The sequence below is a fragment of the Microcebus murinus genome, chromosome 15, assembly GCF_040939455.1.
Source record: "Microcebus murinus isolate Inina chromosome 15, M.murinus_Inina_mat1.0, whole genome shotgun sequence".
Taxonomy (NCBI): Eukaryota; Metazoa; Chordata; class Mammalia; order Primates; family Cheirogaleidae; genus Microcebus; species Microcebus murinus.
Window position 1 is genome coordinate 77,180,387 of NC_134118.1, and position 19,650 is coordinate 77,200,036.

General features: G+C 47.2%; 1 protein-coding gene across 2 annotated transcripts in view; it reads left to right on the top strand.

The window, feature by feature from the left end:
- Nucleotides 1–82: 82 nt before the first annotated feature.
- The window catches only part of TMEM192 (transmembrane protein 192), a 32,404-nt gene continuing 12,836 nt past the window's right edge, over nt 83–19,650 (top strand). Inside the window, exons 1-4 of one of the 2 annotated variants that reach the window (XM_076010752.1) lie at nt 83–216; nt 8,189–8,335; nt 13,931–14,195; nt 18,221–18,355. In XM_076010752.1, coding sequence (XP_075866867.1) covers nt 172–216; nt 8,189–8,335; nt 13,931–14,195; nt 18,221–18,355 — 592 coding nt within the window. In that variant the 5' untranslated portion in view covers nt 83–171. Of the gene's footprint in view, nt 217–593; nt 723–8,188; nt 8,336–13,930; nt 14,196–18,220; nt 18,356–19,650 lie in introns of those variants that run through there. The other variant, XM_076010753.1, reaches the window with a different exon arrangement.

The following is a 19,650-nucleotide window of genomic DNA, read 5'->3' on the forward strand; positions in this document are numbered from 1 at the left end:
GAGGTAGGGCGAGCGCGGAATGGGGCGTGGCCGGGGCGGGGCCAGCAGATCCCAGGAGGAGGCGGGGCGAGAGCGGAAGGGGCGTGATCGGGCGGGGCCGGCAGGGCTCAGGAGGAGGTGACTTCCTGGCAGAGGCTGGGCAGGACCGGGCCTCGGCCTTGGTGTCAGGAAATGGCAGCGGGGGCCAGGAAATGGCAGCGGAGGCAGCGGGGACCAGTAGGTGAATGTACGGCAGTGGCGGGCGCTGGCCTCGAACCCTCTTCCTCCGGGGCGGGCTGGCAGGTCCCAGGAGGAGGCGGGGCTAGCGCGGAAGGGGCCGTGCGTGGGGCGGGGCCGGCAGGGCACAGGAGGAGGGGCGGGCGCGGAACGCGGAAGAGGGCGGGGCCGGGGCGGGGCCGGCAGAGCCCAGGAGGAGGCGGGGCGGATGCAGAAGAGGGTGGGGCCGGGGCGGGGCAGTCACCGTAGGGGCCGTGTGTGGGGCGGGGCCGGCAGGGCACAGGAGGAAGCGGGGCGGGCGCGGAGGTGGGCGGGGCCAGGGCCGGGGCGGTGGGGCCCAGGCGAAGGTGGGGCGAGCGCGGAAGGGGCGTGTCCGGGGCGGGGCCGGCGGGGACCAGGAGGAGGCGACTTCTCGGCCCGCGGCGCCCGGGCGCAGGTGCAGGGCTGGGGCGGCCCGGCCTCGGCCTCGGCGTCAGGAAATGGCAGCAGGGGCCAGGACCGAGGAGGTGAGTGCACTGCCGTGGCGGGCGCTGCCCGGAACCCTTCCTCCCGTGCGGGGGCGCGGCGGCTCCGGGTCCAGGCCGGCGCCCGCGCGTGCGGCCCCGGAGCCCGGAGCGTCCCGTGACGGCGTCGGGGCGGACCTGTCGCTGCCGCGCCGGAAACCCAGGTTAGAGAAGCAGGTCACGTGCCGCTGTGACCCAGGCGTGGCCGGAACGGAAAGAGCTTTAAGCTGAGGTGGGTCCGCATCGGACTGCTGACCAGTGGCCTCGTTCGCAGTGTGTGTGCTTCAGAGCTGTAGCGCAATTGCAAAAATCTTATTTCTTCGCTTAAGTATATTAAGACATTTTTTAGGAGAGACATGTATTTGTGCCCAGAATGAACTGGGTTTTCCATTGGCACATAATAAAATTCTTGCCCTTGAGAAATGCAAAGTTTACAGTTACATTAAAGCACTAATTTGGGTTAATAAATTAATAGAAATGTTGCTATGATCCTATTACTGAATGAAGTGAATCAGGAAAAGCAAAAGACACATGAAATACGGTTCCAGCACTGAAGAGCTTAGATTCTTGTGCAAATAGTGACCATAGTTTAAATAATCTTCATGAAATAAAGACCAAACAATTTTGAAGAAGACTTAAATTTTCTTTTTTTTTTTTTCAGTTGAGAAAATGAAAAACTAACTGTAAGACCTGGAAGTAGAATTAAGACTCATATATGTTTAAAGTAAAATCCATTGTTTCTGATTTATTAAGAGTGCGCTTCATGAGCTGACAATTTGTGGAAATACATGAATAGGTAAGAGGAAAATGAGAGATTTAGAAAAACATGTGTAGCCGGGCACGGTGGCTCACACCTGTAATCCTAGCACTCTGGGAGGCCAAGGCAGGAGGATCCCTCCAGGTCAGGAGTTTGAAAACAGCCTGAGCAAGAGGGAGACCCTGTCTCTACTATAAATAGAAATAAATTAATTGGGAAGCTAATATATAAAGAAAATATTAGGCTGGCATGGTGGCGCATGCCTGTAGTCCCCTCTACTTGGGAGGCTGAGGCAGGAGGATTGCTTGAGCCCAGGAGTTTGAGGTTGCTGTGAGCTAGGCTGATGCCACGGCACTCACTCTAGCCTGGGCAACAAAGCAAGACTCCGTCTCAAAAAAAAAAAAAAGAGAAAAACATGTAGTAACTGCTTCTTGATTGGTGTTAAGCTGCCCTGAAGTTCTTGGATCTGTAACTTTTAGCTTTAGGATGAGTACAATTTTAGAAATCTGTTTCATCAAACCCTAAATCACTTTAGATCTGAGTAAGTTGCCTGCGTTTGGTATTTTGTAGATATGATTTCTAGCATTCAGTAAAAAGCTAAAAATCATGGACCATGTCATGGGCCCAGACACTTCAGTGAGTTAAAAGTCAAAGACTATTAATAGCTAGGGTTCATTTTTTTTGCAGCAGTGAAACCAACACTGGCTAATTTAAGATGAAGTGGATTTATTTGAAAGGATAAATAAACACCAGTTTATCTGGTGAATAAACACCAGAACATTTGAAAAGAATCAAACAGGGGCAGCTCAAAGGACCTACGGGATAGGAGGGACTGCCCTGGAATCAGTGTGCCCAAACCACTGTCTTTCTTCCTGCCCTGCCCACAGGGAGGGTGGGTTGGCTTGACTGCCTTTTGTTCCATAACCACCCCTAGGCCAGAGGAGAGGGAAGAGTTTTAAAGGATGTTTTTACTGAGACTTAAGTAGAGATAGATAGTGAGTCCCCAAAGGAAATAAAGGTATCGTTACAAAAGAAAAGGAAAGAGATACCATGTGGGCAGAAGCAACAGATATCTTCCACAGATGGTAATGTAGTTATTAATAGGGGAAGTGAAGAAAGAATGTGTATTCAGGAATCCTCTTCCCCTCACTCTTGCCTTGCAGATGGTGAGCTCACAGAATGACGGGTGCGGCTTGCATGGTTATGCCACATATTTCCTGTAGAATTCATTGAACAGTGTGTTTGATGTAGCCACCAAATACTAGTAAGTGCCATAGAGAAGAATCATTATGGTTCCCAACCATAATATGATCAGTGTAGTCAGGGAAAACAAAAGATACACATAAAAAGGAAAAAAACAAAAGACAGCATAAGAAATATTCCAAATTCAGACAGATGAGGTTCCCCCCAGAAAACTTAAAATACAAGAAAAACAACAAAAAAGAAATATTCCAAATGAATATTGTGGGCAGTGTGTTTTATAGGAGTTTAAAGTGGGAGGAAAACACTTAGCAGGACAAGGTTTATGGAGAACGTAAGTCTTGGTTGAGACTTTGAAAGATAAGTATAATTCTGAGAAAGGTAAGAGAGGGTATTTGTGGAGCACTATAGAAAACTCATTTAGGCTGGGCATGGTGGCTCACGCCTGTAATCCTAGCACTCTGGGAGGCTGAGGCGGGAGGATCGCTCAAGGTCAGGAGTCTGAAACCAGCCTGTGCAAGAGCGAGACCCCATCTCTACTAAAAATAGAAAGAAATTAATTGGCCAACTAAAAATATATAGAAAAAATTAGCTGGGTGTGGTGGTGCATGCCTATAGTCCCAGCTATTCGGGAGGCTGAGGCAGGAGGATCGCTTGAGCCCAGGAGTTTGAAGTTGCTGTGAGCTAAGCTGACGCCATGGCACTCTAGCCCGTACAACAGAGTGAGACTCTGTCTCAACTAAAAAGAAAGCACATTTAGGCTAGAAAAGAAGGTTCATGAAAGTGATGTAGTGGGAGATAAAAAAGAAGCAGATTATTGTCTTATAGGCAAGATTTCAATGCTAACTTGGTTTAAATTTTCCAGGGGTCAAGTGTTGGAGTAGTTGGGCAGTCTTTCATTCATTCAACACACATACCAAGCACCTTCTATGTATCAGGTGTTAAAAGTACAAAGAAAATAATGGAGTCCCTGCCCTTGTGAAGCACACTTTATTCTGACAATTTCAATACTGTGTGTTTAGCATTATAAGTTATAGAGATGTGTGAAATTTCAGTAGGGACTTCTGTTCCCAGCCAAGGTGAAATAACCAGGACTAGACATACCATTCTGCCTGAAACAACCAAAAAACCTAGATACAACATATGACACAACACTTTTTACGATACTGGACATCAGGCCGTGAAGGTCAGTGGTCTCAGAGATGGGAAACAAATGTTGTGAGCCCTTTCCTCACCCCAGCTGACTGCCTTGAGCGAGACTGCAGGTTTTGATGTGGACAGGGGAACCCAGGCGGGGTCCAGTAGGCTCTGAGTTGAGATGGAGCTGAGGGTCTGGGAGACTGAAGCAAGCAGAGTTCACGGGACAGAGTGCCCAGGGAGGAGGGAGAACTCTGCAGAGAGCCGCCCTAGGTGTTCAGAAGAGTCCTGATCAGCGAAGGAGGAAACTCTGGAGGCCTCGAAAAGAACCACCCAAAAGGATTAGAAGGAACAGTCCATCCGTGCAGGGCCAGGTTAGTCCCTGTTCCAGTCTGGAAACCTCGTCATTCATGGGGTATGTAGGTAGAGTACTCAGAAAGGTGCTGCCTCAGTAGTGGGGGAAAACTAGCTCTAGACTAAGCACAGTGGTGGTCCCACCTAATGTCCGAAAGCTAAGGCCAAAAAGATCAGACTATTTCCAAATACCTTGATTGCATTCCACAACAAAGCCCAAGAATATAGGAATACAATAATGTCCAGCACCAAAAGAGACAATTTGCAATGTCTGTCATCCAATCAAAAATTACCAGGCATGCAGATTAAAAAAAAGGGGGGGGGGGAATGTAAAAAGAAAAAAAAAAAAAAAGAAACAAAAGACGGAAAAAAAGTAAAACAAAAATTAGCAGGCATGCAAAGAGGCAGGAAACATGACCTATAATGAGCCCATTGAAACTGACTTAGAAATGACGTATGCTGGAAACTGCAAGCAAGGACGTTAAGTCGTCACGACTGTTCCGTGGGTGCAGACTGGAGGGTGTGAAGCAGACCAGCTGGGACTTGCAGAGGCGAAGCCTGTGAGGGCAGGTGGACGTGCAGCAGCCACGGTGCTGCCTCTGGGGAGGGTGTCAGAGCGTGGCTTTGCTGAGACAGGCGTTGGACAGGTGGCAGAGAATAAGGGCCAGCATTGACACGGAAAGGGTTTTGTGTTCGTAAGAGACGGGTGCACTGAGCGGTCAGCACCAGGAGGGGGCGTGGTGAGAGGCGAGTCCTAAAGTGGCTTGGGGAATATATTGTAAAGCAGGTGGCCAGGATAAGCATTCGGCCTTTGTCCCGAGGAAAATGAGGAGTACCCAATGTCCTTGAGAAAAGAAATACTAATGTTTGTCTTAGAAGAACTCTGACAGCAGTGAGAGTGGTTGCCAAGGCCAGGAGACTGGAAGGTTCTAGTAACAGGCCGTGAGAAGTGCTGGGTGTCTGTCCTCAGTGAGAGTGGAAGGACAGAACAGGTTTGGGCTAGAATGGCAGTGTTGTGTGGGCAGGGCCTGCCTTCATTCAGGCTGTGGTGACAAAGCATGTAGACGGGGCCATTTATAAATGGAAATTTATTGCTCACAGTCTTGGAGGCTGGGCAGTCTGAGGTCGGGGCAGCAGCAGACTCAGGCAGCCCACGATGCAGGCACCAGCGCCCAGGTGAGGCTCTGCAGGCACCTTCTCCCCTGTCCTCGCCTGGCAGAGGGCGGAAGGGAACCTCCTGATGGGCACCCCCCTTTGTGAGGGTGAAGCCTTCATGGCTCACCTACCTTCCAGAGGAAAGTGGGAGGGCTTTGGGGTAGCACTAACATTCAGACCACAGCAGGGAGCAAGTGAAAAGCAAGAGTTAATAAACATAATTGTGGCCAGTACTCACTGATCACTCTGTCAGGCAGTGCTTTGAACACTTTCATGTTGCAGTAACTCGTTTAATGTTCCTGACAAAAGCTGTGAAGCAGGTGCTGTTACTAGTCTCCTTTTTAGGTGAGGAAACTGAGGCACAGGGAGGTGAAGTAACTTCCCTGGACTGGTAGGCAGTAGGTCCTGTGTTTGGACGCAGGCAGTTTGCCTTAGTGTGCCCTTGACCACAGCTCCTGCCGCCTCTGGCCAGAGCAGGCTCCCCTGTGTGTCCCGAGGGTCCTTCGTGGTTAGCCCAGTCTTTGACGGTGCCCGTGACTGAGTTAGAGGACGCTGGGTTTGGGACTTTTCACTCACTCATCCGTCAGTGTTCGCCAGGCGACAGCCATGGGGCAGGTGGGGCTCTGGGATTAGAGACAGATGGGGGGTTGTTGTCCACTGAGTCTAGTGGGGAGGAGACACAAAAGACAGCCGTGGGACGGTGTGATAGGAGAGGCGAGCACAGGACGCCGTGGGAGGTGTGGGGGCCGCACGGTCCAGCTCTCGGTGCAGGAGGGCTGCCTGGTTGGAAGCCCCTCCAGGCACAGTAGAGGCACAGCCGGCAGCTGGGGAGGAGCGGCAGCTGGGGAGGAGCGGAGGTGGAGGCTGGGTGTCTGCCGATTGAGAAGCGCTAGAGGCAGAGGGGTCTGGAGAACCGGAACGTTCGGAATCAAGCCTGCAAACTCAACAGGACGCCGGCTGGGCTTTGAGTGAGAGTGCAGAGCAGCACTGACGCCTGGGACTGGAAACCGAGGACCCCTTCATCTTTGTAACCCCATCACCCTACAACGTCCACCGTTTGTCCCACTCGCTGCCTCCAAAATAAAGAGCCCTGTGCCTGGTCGTCCAGTGGTTAGGACTTGTTGTTCTCACTGCTGGGCCCAAGTTTGTTTTCCTGGTCATTTCAACAGAAGAAAACAAAGTTTAGAAATTTTAAAAAAGGGGGCCCTTATTCTCTGTATCCAAACCCTGTTCTCAGACTTCCCTTTCACCCATGAAAGTTTAATTTCCATCTCATCCCAGTGTGTTGGCCAACCTAAGTTTGCTGTGTCCTTTGTGCTTTTCATTTGGTGATCTGTTATGTGCTTCCCGTAGTGTTCCGTGCACTATGTTGGGAGTTCTTGCTTTGTTGTTTAGTCCTGCACGCCTTTATCCGCAAGCTGCCCCCGGAAATGTGATCTCCTCGTGTTCTTTTACCTGGGGCACAGTGCCTCACGCGTAGTAACCGTCAGTAAGTGTCTGAGAGTGAGACTGGGGGCTTGCTTGTGTGCAGCGGGGGCCGGGAAGAGCTGCTCCTGTCCAGAGGGTGCCTTTAAACGACACTAACTGGAATATTTAGGTTGCAGTTCTCACACTTAACCCTTGTTGGCTGCATCAGCGACATTACAACTCCGTAGTTGTTTTCCTTGAGAATCTGGTATCTGCACACCGAGGTGGCCCCAAGAGCCCATCATGGGGATGTTTCCATTAGTCCACTAAAATATTTCTGTCATAACTGAAAGTTTGTTTTAAGCACTCTTAAGCACCCCCCTCAATTTTCCAAAATTTTGTGGAACACCAGAGCCAGGTTAAGAATTGTGGCCCTGGGCTGGGCACGGTGGCTGACGCCTGTAATCCTAGCACTCTGGGAGGCCACGGCGGGCGGATTGCTCAAGGTCAGGAGTTTGAAAATAGCCTGAGCAAGAGCGAGACCCCGTCTCTACTATAAATAGAAAGAAATTAATTGTCCAACTAATATATATAGAAAAAATTAGCTGGGCATGGTAGCACATGCCTGTAGTCCCAGCTACTCTGGAGGCTGAGGCAGGAGGATCGCTTGAGCCAGGAGTTTGAGGTTGCTGTGAGCTAGGCTGATGCCATGGCACTCACTTTAGCCGGGGCAACAGAGTGAGACTCTGTCTCAAAAAAAAAAAAAAAAAAAAAGAATTGTGGCCCTGGAGCAAGGGTTTGGGCGGGAAGAAAGTGGGGAGATGCAGGTCAGAGGATGCAAAGTAGCAGGTAAAGGGGGTGAGCAAGTCTGGAGATCTTAGGGGTGATGGGAAGACTGCAGGTAATGAGTGGCACTCGTGTGGGATTTGTGCTGAATGACTTAGCTGCTCTTGCCACACACAAAAAAAATGGGTGAGATGATGGGAGGTTAATTTGCTTTGCTAGAGTAACGTTTTTACTATGTGCCTCCATAATGTCATGTTCTATACACAATAAACTTTATTTAAAAAAGGAATTGCAACTGTAATTATTTCACAAATATAATTATGTTAAGTACATTTCACCTGGTGGTCTAGGGGTTAGAATAAAAAATAAATCAGTATCTAAGCTTTGAGGGCTTGAAGAAAATGGTTTACTTAAATTTCATTATATATTACTTTGTGAGATGTAGAAATAATTGAATTAAGATTTTCTCTACCCAATTTAAAACTTACTTTCACCAAGTTTGTATGCTAGTTATCTATAGAGGGTACTTTTTGAAAATTGGCTTTAAGTAGCAGATGTATTCTCTTGCCTCTAACTTGTGTAATGATTTTAAAGGCTTCCTAGTTTAGATTTGTCTTGGAAATACAGTCCAGAAAGTGGTGATTATATCTTGCTTCCGTTTTCTGTGCCCCAGGGCTCTCTGGATATCACGCAGAGCGTTGACGATGACCCACTTCTGGAAGCCCAGCTTCTCCCGAATCACTCGCTGCAGGCCCACTTCCGACCAAGGTTCCACCCCCTTCCCACCGTCGTCATCGCAAACCTGCTCCAGGTCATACATGTGAGTGTCTGGCGGAGACGGATCCATCCAGAGGTGACGCCTGTGAAGTGTATAAGCTCTTCATAGGGCAGTTGGGTGCCAACTGTGAACATTTAAAGTGTGGACACTGTTTTACTCTCATGCATTTGAACACGTGCAGGGCTATCGTTGACAGTGGCAGTGTTGCCTGTCGTCAAGATACTGCCAGGCCTGCCATCAGGAGGCTACTCTGCTCGTCCTGTGTAGAGAGCTGTTAGAAGTGAAAGAGGGTGGGTGTGTCTACAGTGCATGGCATGGCCTTCAGCATTACACTGTGGAGTGGGAAAATCAGGTTCACAGCGTTGTGTACAGAATGTTCCTGTTTGCACTTTTAAAAACCGAGTGGAGAGGGCTGGTGTGTGTACGTGTATTTCTGTGTGTAACAGAGTTTCCGGAAGCATTCACAGACCCTGTTACACTAGTTTCCTCTGAGGTGGGGACTGAGGGCCCTGGTAGCAGTGACAGTAATATATTTTACTGTTTACTTTTTGTACCATTTGATTTTTTTAACCAAATGCATGTATTACTTTTTCAGTTACAAAAAAACACAAAAAATGCAGGTGAGTCTACACATGCTGACATAGGAATTTATCCATTTATCTACACCTAGGAAACAATGTTAAGCAGAGAATTCCAGCTGCATCAGAACAATGTGTACAGTGTCACCCCGTGTTCGCATAGTGATAGAATTGCAGATGTCTGGGGTTTGTGAAAGCACTTGTGGGAAAGGTCTCCTTGTAGGCCCTGGTGGTGGTGGCTCTGCCCCAAGTCTGTTAAGTCATCTACATTTTGATCTTTGCAATTGGAAGTGCGGGGTGATAGCTGTTGTTTGCTGCAATGTGAGAAATCAGAAGGCAGCTGGTTTCGCCACTCCCTGGGTGTGTGTGAGGACGGTGGGTGGGTTGTTGGCCTTGCTCAGCCACCCCTCTCTCCTCCCAAGGTCTGCCCACACCAGAGGCTGCACAGCCCTCTGCCTCCGCTTCCCCTGCAGCAAGGTGCCCTGCGGGAGGCTCGCCTTCAGAGCTGGGTCACTGCAGGCTTCCTGACCCCCAGGCCCCAGCCAAAGTGCTTCCTTCCTGGCCCACCCGGGTAGCCTCATGGTTCCAGGTGGTGGCCTGTTTTTCTTTCCTTTTACTTTTTTTTTTTTTTTTTTGAGACAGAGTCTTGCTTTGTCGCCCAGGCCACAGTGAGTGCCATGGCGTCAGCCTAGCTCACAGCAACCTCAAACTCCTGGGCTCGAGCAATCCTGCTGCCTCAGCCTCCCGAGTAGCTGGGACTACAGGCATGCATCACCATGCCCGGCTAATTTTTTTTCTATATATTTTTAGTTGGCCAATTAATTTCTTTCTATTTTATAGTAGAGACAGGGTCTCGCTCTTGCTCAGGCTGGTTTCAAACTCCTGACCTCAAGCAATCCGCCTGCCTCGGCCTCCCAGAGTGCTAGGATTACAGGGCCTCCCAGAGTGCTAGGATTATAGGCGTGAGCCACTGTGCCTGGCCCCCTTTTACTTTTTTTGTAACATAGTCTATATATACAAAACACACGTACTTGTAGACATATATCATTTTTTATTTTATTTTTATTTATTTTTTGAGACAGTCTCATTCTGTTGCCCAGGCTAGAGTGCCATGGCATCAGCCTAGCTCATAGCAACCTCAAACTCCTGGTCTCAAGCAATCCTCCTGTGCCTCAGCCTCCCAAGTAGCTGGGACTACAAGCATGCGCCCCCAAGCCCGGCTAATTTTTTCTGTATATTTTTAGTTGTCCAGATAATTTCTTTCCATGTTTTAGTAGAGACAGGGTCTCTCTCTTGCTCAGGCTACTCTGGAACTCCTGACCTTGAGTGATTCTCCCGCCTCAGCCTCCCAGAGTGCTAGAATTATAGGTATGAGCCACCACACCTGGCCATGTATCACTTTTTAAAAACCTTTTTATATTAAACTGCAAGTTGGGCATAGTAGTATCTGCCTGTAGTCCCAGCTACTTGGGAGGTTGAGCCAGGGGGCTGAGGCAGGAGGACCACTTGAGGCCAGGAGTTTGAGTCCAGCCTGGGCAACGTAGCAATACCCTGTATCTAAATCAAAAAATACTGTATTGGCCGGGCGCGGTGACTCATGCTTATAATCCTAGCACTCTGGGAGGCCCAAGCGGGCAGATTGCTTGAGGTTAGGAGTTCGAAACCAGCCTGAGCAAGAGTGAGACCCCATCTCTACTGAAAATAGAAAAAAATTAATTGGTCAACTAAAAATACATAGAAAAAATTAGCTGGGCATGGTGGCTCATGCCTGTAATAACAGCTACTTGGGAGGCCGAGGCAGGAGGATTGCTTGCGCCCAGGAGTTTGAGGTTGCTGTGAGCTAGGCAGACGCCACAGCACTCACTCTAGCCTGGGCAACAAAGGGAGACTTTGTCTCAAAAAAAAAAATACTGTATTAAATTGCATGCTTTTGATACTGTGGGATTGATTGCCCTCATTTTAAGTCTAAGAAAACCATAAGTATTAAAGAACAAGAAAATCTGATGCATGCTACGTTATGTAAAATGGATCCGTTGAGTTCACTGTACACTGTATTACAGCATAGAGAATATGTTGACTTTTCAACTTTTTGCTTTATAGGGATAAGAATCTTGAGTTGCCATAGTGTTGTGGAATTTTAAGTTTAGGTTTGTGTATTTGTTATGTAGTTAAAGTTAAATTTTTTTTTTTTTTTTTGAGACACAGTCTCACTCTGTTGCCTGGGCTAGAGTGCCATGGCGTCAGCCTGGCTCACAGCAACCTCAAACTCCTGGGCTCAAGCAATCCTCCTGCCTCAGCCTCCCAAGTAGCTGGGACTACAGGCATGCGCCACCATGCCTTGCTAATTTTTTCTATATATATTAGTCGGTCAATTAATTTCTTTCTATTCATAGTAGAGACGGGGTCTCGCTCTTGCTCAGGCTGGTTTGGAACTTCTGACCTCAAGCGATCCTCCCGCCTCAGTCTCCCAGAGTGCTAGGATTACAGGGATGAGCCACTGCGCCCTGTCAAAGTTAAATATTTTGATATTGGTGTTTGGAGACAGGGAATGGTTTATTTGATTTGGTTGAAGTAAGAAAGTAAAACTGAAATTTTTTAGATTTTTAAAAAAAATAATAGGAAGTATTTGTTTGGTTACGGAATAAGGGTGCAGAATTTTAGGGAATTGAATAGAGAAATCTGTGTTGTTTTTTAGCTTTAAATTATTTTTCGGCCAGGCAGTGACTTATGCCTGTAATCCTAGCACTCTTGAGAGGCCGAGGCTGGTGGATCTTTTGAGCTCAGGAGTTCCAGACCAGCCTGAGCAAGAGCGAGACCCCGTCTCTACCAAAAATAGAAAAAACTAGGTGGCGCATGCCTATAGTCCCAGCTACTTGGGAGGCTGAGGCAGAAGGATTGCTTGAGCCCAGGAGTTTGAGGTTGCTGTGAGCTACGCTGATGCCACAGCACTCTAGAAAAAATTATTTCGGGAGTAATTAGACTTTTGGGTGTCAGAAATCAGTGTTAATTTTTAAGGGTTTTTTTGTAAAATAAACAGATTTTTTTTGTTACTTTAGAGTAATTTTTTGGTGTTTGACAAGTAATATATTAGTAGTTAATAATTATTATGAGAACAAGAGTTGTTGGGCAGGACGTAAGTGGTTAACATGTGCAAGTAAGGGCCTAGTCAAATTTTACAATTATTTTAGTCATTAAAAAAAACGTAAAGGCACTAAATTTTTTTCTTCTTTTTCTTTTTTGAGATAGAGTCTTGCTCTGTTGCCCAGGCTAGGGTGCCATGGCATCACCCTGGTTCACAACCACCTCAAACTCCTGGCCTCAATTAATCCTCCTGCCTTAGCCTCCCAAGTAGCTTTGACTATACGCGTACAACACCACAATCAGCTAATTTTTCTATTTTTAGTGGGGACCAGAGTCTTGCTCAGCCTGGTCTCCAACTCCTGACCTCAAGCAATCCTCCCACCTCAGCCTCCCAAAGTGCTAGGATTATAAGTGTGAGCCACCATACCTGGCTGAGGTACTAAAATTTCTTTTTTTTTTTTTTTTTTTTAGGACAGAGTCTCACTCTGTTGCCTGGGCTAGAGTGCTGTGGCCTCAGCCTAGCTCACAGCAACCTCAAACTCCTGGGCTCAAGCAATCCTTCTGCCTCAGCCTCCCGAGTAGCTGGGACTACAGGCATGCACCACCATCCCCAGCTAATTATATATATTTTAGTTGGCCAATTAATTTCTTTCTATTTTTAGTAGAGACAGGGTCTCTCTCTTGCTCAGGCTGGTTTGGAACTCCTGACCTGGAGCGATACTCCTGCCTCGGCCTCCCAGAGTGCTAGAATTACAGGCCTGAGCCACCGCGCCCAGCCTGAGGTACTAAAATTTCAAGGGGCCCAGCTACAATAGCAAATGTTACTACTCTTGACAAATCACATGTATTTTTAATAGATTCATTTGTGCTAACATTGCCTACTATTGGATGCTTGGCAGAGGATGCTAAAGATAGCTTTTTTTTTTTTGAGACAGAGTCTCACTTGTTGACCAGGCTAGAGTGAGTGCCGTGGCGTCAGCCTAGCTCACAGCAACCTCAAACTCCTGGGCTCAAGCAATCCTGCTGCCTCAGCCTCCCGAGTAGCTGGGACTACAGGCATGCGCCACCATGCCCGGCTAATTTTATATATATAATAGTATAATATATAATATATATTATATATAATATATATAATATATATATAATATATAATATAATAGTATAATATATAATATAATATATATAATAATATATATATATTAGTTGGCCAATTAATTTCTTTCTATTTATAGTAGAGACGGGGTCTTGCTCTTGCTCAGGCTGGTTTCGAACTCCTGACCTCGAGCAATCCGCCCGCCTCAGCCTCCCAGAGTGCTAGGATTACAGGCGTGAGCCACCGCGCCCAGCTAAAGATAGCTTTTTAAGTTGTTTTTCTTCATTTTATTTTTTAGAGATCGGGTCTCACACTATGGCCCAGGCTGGAGTGCGGGGGCACGATCATAGCTCACATAGCCTCAAAACTCCTGGGCCCAAGCAATCCACCCTTATCCTCCCAAGTCACTGGGATTCCAGGCATGAGCCACCACACTGGCTTGATTTTTGAATTATAGAATCCTACTTCCTTATCGTAACAAGTAAAACATTATGAATGTAGACAAAGATCAAATCATAATCTTCCTTTTCTCTAGTTCAGCCCTTCTCCCTGAGTTAATAAATGGGTCAGTTTCTTCTCTCTCCTTCAGTGCCTTTTGCTAAGCTCATACAATATATACAAAGAGATTAGCACACATGTAAAAGGATTTTCCCCATTTCTGTAAAAAACCCTGTATATATTACTTTGCAGCAGTGTTTCTCAAACTTCAGCATGCATCAGATTCCCCCAGCAGTTTCTTTACAAAAGTTTGTAAAAATGATTAAAAAGTCATTTGTAAAAATAGAATAGTGAAAGTCATGGGTGTAAGAGAGTGTCTTGAGATGGTGATTATCGTTTCCTGATTCCAAATACTGAGTATTAATCCTGCTGCTTTCTTTTCGCCAGGTTGTGTTTGTGATTTTAGCGTTTTTAACTGGTGTGCTTTGCTCGTACCCTGATCCGAATGAGGACAAATGCCCGGGTAACTACACCAACCCACTGAAAGCTCAGACGGTCATCATCCTCGGAAAGGTGATTCTGTGGGTCCTCCATCTGCTCCTCGAGCGCTACATCCAGCATCACCACAGCAAAGCCAGACGCCACGGCTATGGCTGGATCTACCGGTCCACGCGGCACCTGAAGAGCCTGGCGCTGACGGCGCACTCCGCCGGTGAGTCTCTGCGCTCGGTGTCCGGGTGGCGTGCTGGAATAGCAGAGACGGTGGGAGAGAGCGTGCGTGAACTTAGATTTTATGGTCACACGTGTTCTCATTTTTGTAAGCGATGTGTATCGTGTATCACCTTAATGTCTTGAAGCTTTTTTTAAATAAAAGGTACAGCCTTAATTTTCATTTGAATCTGTCTCATGAGCATGGTGTGCTTGTATGCCTGTGTTTTTCTCCTCTGTTGGTATCAGCTGGTTTATTCATGGCAAGGAGATAGAAATACTGTTGCCATTTGATATTTCTGAGGATAGGAAGGGAATTTTTTTATTATTATTATTATTATTTTTTTTTGAGACAGAGTCTCCCTTTGTTGCCCAGGCTAGAGTGAGTGCCCTGGCGTCAGCCTAGCTCACAGCAACCTCCAACTCCTGGGCTCAAGCAATCTTCCTGCCTCAGCCTCCCTAGTAGCTGGGACTACAGGCATGCACCACCATGCCCGGCTAATTTTTTCTATATATACTAGTTGGCTAATTAATTTCTTTCTATTTATAGTAGAGATGGGGTCTCACTCTTGCTCAGGCTGGTTTCGACCTCAAGCAATCCGCCCACCTGGGCCTCCCAGAGTGCTAGGATTACAGGCGTGAGCCACCTCGCCCAGCCCAGGAATTTTTTTTTTCCCAAAAAGCTCAGTGCTTTTCTTGCAGTAGGAGATAGCGACAGTAAGTAAATTCCTAAGGAAGAGGGACTGTTGTATAATGAGACTCATTATCCAAAACAGAAAATTTGGAAAAAACACAGGTCCCGATATATGAAGGCAAGATCTCAGAAGACCCATTGAGGACATAGAATGCATGAATGGGTGTGGTGATTCCTGCCTGTAATCCTAGTACTTGGGGAAGCCAAGCAGGAGGATCGCCTGAGGCCAGGAGTTCAGGAATGCATAAATGAGTGCCTACTTTTCTTTTTTGTTGCAGATATTTTAAAAGCTTTACAGAATTAAATTGAAATTCTTTTTTTTTTTTGAGTCAGAATCTCACTTTGTTGCCCAGGCTAGAGTGAGTGCTGTGGCGTCAGCCTAGCTCACAGCAACCTCAGTCTCCCGGGCTACTGCCTCAGCCTCCCAAGTAGGCTGCCTCAGCCTCCCAATTAGCTGAGACTACAGGCATGTGCCACCATGCCTGGCTAATATATATATATATATATATATATATATATATATGTATGTATGTATGTATGTATGTATATATATTTTTTGTATATATATTTTTAGTTGGTCAATTAATTTCTTTCTATTTTTAGTAGAGACGGGGTCTCACTCTTGCTCAGGCTGGTTTTGAACTCCTGACCTCTAGCAGTCCTCCCGCCTGGGCCTCCCAGAGTGCTAGGATTACAGGCATGAGGCACTGCACCCAGCCTGAAATTCTTTAGGTAAAGTTGGCACTAAGTTATAAATAATTTAGTGTCAAAGATTCTACTTTTAAAAATTTGAGTCCAGGCCGGGCGCTGTGGCTCACGCCTGTAATCCTAGCTCTTGGGAGGCCGAGGCGGGCGTATTGCTCAAGGTCAGGAGTTCAAAACCAGCCTGAGCAAGAGCGAGACCCCGTCTCTACTATAAATAGAAAGAAATTAATTGGCCAACTGATATATATATAAAAAAAAAGTAGCCGGGCATGGTGGCGCATGCCTGTAGTCCCAGCTACTCGGGAGGCTGAGGCAGGAGGATCGCTTGAGCCCAGGAGATTGAGGTTGCTGTGAGCTAGGCTGACGCCACGGCACTCACTCTAGCCTGGACAACAAAGTGAGACTCTGTCTCAAAAAAAAAAAAAAAAAAAAAAAAAGAAATTCTTCAAAAAAAAAAAAAAAAATTTGAGTCCAGAATGAATCTTTAAAAATTTTGAATCCAGATTTGCAGTTAATTTTTCTCCAGAAAAACTGCTCTACAGAATTTAGTTTTTTTTTTTTTTTTTTGAGACAGAGTCTCACTTGTTGCCCAGGCTAGAGTGAGTGCCGTGGCGTCAGCCTAGCTCACAGCAACCTCAAACTCCTGGGCTCAAGCGATCCTCCTGCCTCAGCCTCCCGAGTAGCTGGGACTACAGGCATGCGCCACCATGCCTGGCTTATTTTTATATATATATTTTAGCTATCCAATTAATTTGTTTCTATTTTTAGTAGAGACGGGGTCTCAAACTCCTAAGCTCAAATGATCTACCCGCCTCAGCCTCCCAGAGTGCTAGGATTACAGGCGTGAGCCACCGCGCCTGGCCTAAAACTATTTTTTTTTAAGAGACAGGGTTTTGCTACGTCACCCAGGTTGGAGTGCAATGGTGCCATAATAGCTCACTATAACCTCAAACTCCTGGGCTCAGGCCACCCTCCCACCTCAGCCTCCTAAGTACATGAGACTACAGACACACCACCCTGCCTGATTTCTTTGTGTTTCTGTAGAGATGGGGTCTGGCTCTGTTGCCCTGGCCAGTCTCAAATTCCTGGCCTCAAACAATCCTCCTGCCTCGCCCCCCTAAAGTGTTGGAATCACAGGCGTGAACCACCATGCCTGGCCAGAACCCGAATATTATACTGCTGGGACTCAGACACGAGACTCCAAAGTGTGGTGCTTTGGCACACTGAGTGCCTTCGACTGAAAGACGGGAGGGCCTCGGAGGCAAGGCCTCTCTGACCTCCTGCTTCCCTGTTTTCTTTCTCCCCGAGTGAGTCATAGAGACCAGAATTCCTCTTCCCAACAGTGGGTCATAGAAAGTAGAGCTCCTCGACTCTGGCGAGCAACTCCAGCACTAGAACTCACTCCCAAGGCAACCGTTACTGCCCAGAAAGGTCACTTTCTCCCTTGCAGCCCCTCACTGCAGAGGGTCCTGCCCCCACAGGGCTGGGTTGGAGGGTGCTGCACAGAGACGAAGAAGACTCTGACAGACAGGCGTTACTGGGTCCCCCTCGGTCTCTCAGTCATAGACTTTTGTCCAGTCCCATTGCTACACAGCTGTCCATTCCTTGTTGAACCTAAGAGTAAAAATGGAAGGTTTCCCCGAGGTCTTTGGTGCTGTCAGAACCCTGGGTTCGGCACCAGAGGTGTCAGGGTGGGAGTCTGCCCTCGGTTCTTGGTGTGCTCGTGGCCAAAGTGACCAGACACACCAGAGTGTCAAGTCCGGACTGTTATCCTGGTCCTCTGGCTCCTTTCTTGGAAAAATCACCAGCAAGGCCAAGACAACGGAGCCACCCCAGGCAGGAGCGGGGTCACCCGAGCAGCTCTTCATTGCAGAACAAGACGCGTCGGTCTCCACGAGTGGAGAGAGACAGACCCACCACTGACCCACTCACGTCCTCCTGACTTATCGAGTTGTCTCCTTCGGTTAGCCCAGTCGGGAGCAGGGCTCTTGGGAAGTGTGGGATGGTGTCACATGGTCAACAGGTGTCCTCAGAATTCCAGGTGCACATATACGAGCTCCCTCTAAGAAAGCCCACCTGGAGGCGGAGGTGAACCACAATGCAGATTCGAGCTGATGGTGTATTAATTACCCTTAGGTTACTCCAGGTCACTCGACATCTTACTGTGCTTGGGCTGGGGAATTCCTAGATCGATAAGGCGTGCCCTCCTTCCCAGGTGTGGCAGCTGCTGGGATAGGATTAAGGGTGGGACCACACCAAAACGCAGTGTCGCCTTTATCCTCCTTCCCAGGTGGGGCGCCTGCTTGAGATAGCGCCGGAGCAGGGACCCTTGTCCCGAGAAGAGCCGGAGACCCTAACTCTCTGCCTAGGAGCCCTTCACGTCTGAGGCTCCCATGCCCTGTAGAACTTGGATTAAATAAATGTGTTGTGCTTTTCTCCTGTGAACCTGTATGTTGTTCCAGGAGTGTCCACAGTGACCCTGAGGGCGTGAAGTGTCACTGCGTAACAACACACACCACTGTCACCCTTACCACTCGGGACCCACATGGGCGCTGGGAGCTTTGTGTGATGAACAGAAGACCACGTGTGTATTTCTCACTGCACCCGTGCTCTGTGTTTCTCCTCCACAGGCAACACCGCGCTTCTCCTCACGCTGAGCCTGCAGCATTCCTTTCCTGAGCCCAGCAGGGTGTACCTGGACCTCATTTTGGCCATCCTGGCCCTGGAACTCCTCTGTTCCCTCACCTGTCTGCTCATTTACACAGGTGAGAATTATAACTAGGCCGTTCTTACAAAAACCTTTAATTGCTGCCTTCCCGGTTTGAAGCATAACCCATCATCCGAGTGACAAGGAAGTTTTGCCATGTACCTGAGAACATATTTAACACCTTTATCTCTCACTGCTGACCACACTCAGACTTCTTGAATTTCAAACCAGCAGGGAGGATACAACCACTGGCAGTGAGTCACTTTTCTGAGAGTGAGTCATCAATAATTTTTGTCAATTAAAATGAATCTTTTGGCCAGGCACAGTGGCTCACGCCTGTAATCCTAGCACTCTGGGCGGCCAAGGCGAGTGGATCGCTCGAGGTCAGGAGTTTGAAATCAGCCTGAGCAAGAGTGAGACCCTGTCTCTACTATAAAATAGAAAGAAATTAATTGGCCAACTAAAAATATATAGAAAAAAAATTAGCCGGGCATGGTGGTGCATGCCTGTAGTCCCAGCTACTGGGGAGGCTGAGGCAGAAGGATCGCTTGAGCCTAGGAGTTTGAGGTTGCTGTGAGCTAGGCTGATGCCATGGCACTCTAGCCTGGGCAACAGAGTGAGACTGTCTCAAAAAGAAAACAACACAAACTTTTACTTCCCCAAAGTCAACAAAAATGTTAAGTTTGGCATTTAAGATTAGAAATAAAGAAATAGAAAATAATTAAGAAACTAAATTATAGATGCAAAACTGCATTTAGACCAAACTTGCTTTGGGGGAAACCATTTAAGAATACACTTTTTTCTAAGTTTAAAGCTGTCTGAGGTTTCTGTCTGTCTCTCTCTTTCTGAAAACTCTCAGTGGTAAAATTAAGTAGGTTTCAGATATGTTAATTCACAATTCACATGAATTGATGGGCACGAAGGTTGATTCCACATCTTTGCAATTGTGAATTGTGCAGCAATGAACATTTGGGTACAGGTGTCTTTTTTATAAAATAACTTTCTTTCCTTTGGGTAGATACCCAGTAGTGGGGTTACTGGATAGAATAGTAAGTCTACATTTATTTCTTTGAGGAATCTCAATACTGTTTTCCATAGAGGCTCTACTAATTTGCAGTCCCACTAACAGGGTATAAGTGTTCATTTCCCTCTGCATCCACGCCAGCATCTATTGTTTTTTGACTTTTTAGTAATGGCCATTCTGACAAGGGTAAGCTGGTATCTCATTTAGGTTTTAATTTGCGTTTTCTCGATGATTAGTGATATTGAGCATTTTTTCACATTTGTTGGCCATTTGTCTATCTTCTTTTGAAAAAGTTGTGTTCATGTCTTTTGCCCACTTTTTATTGAGGT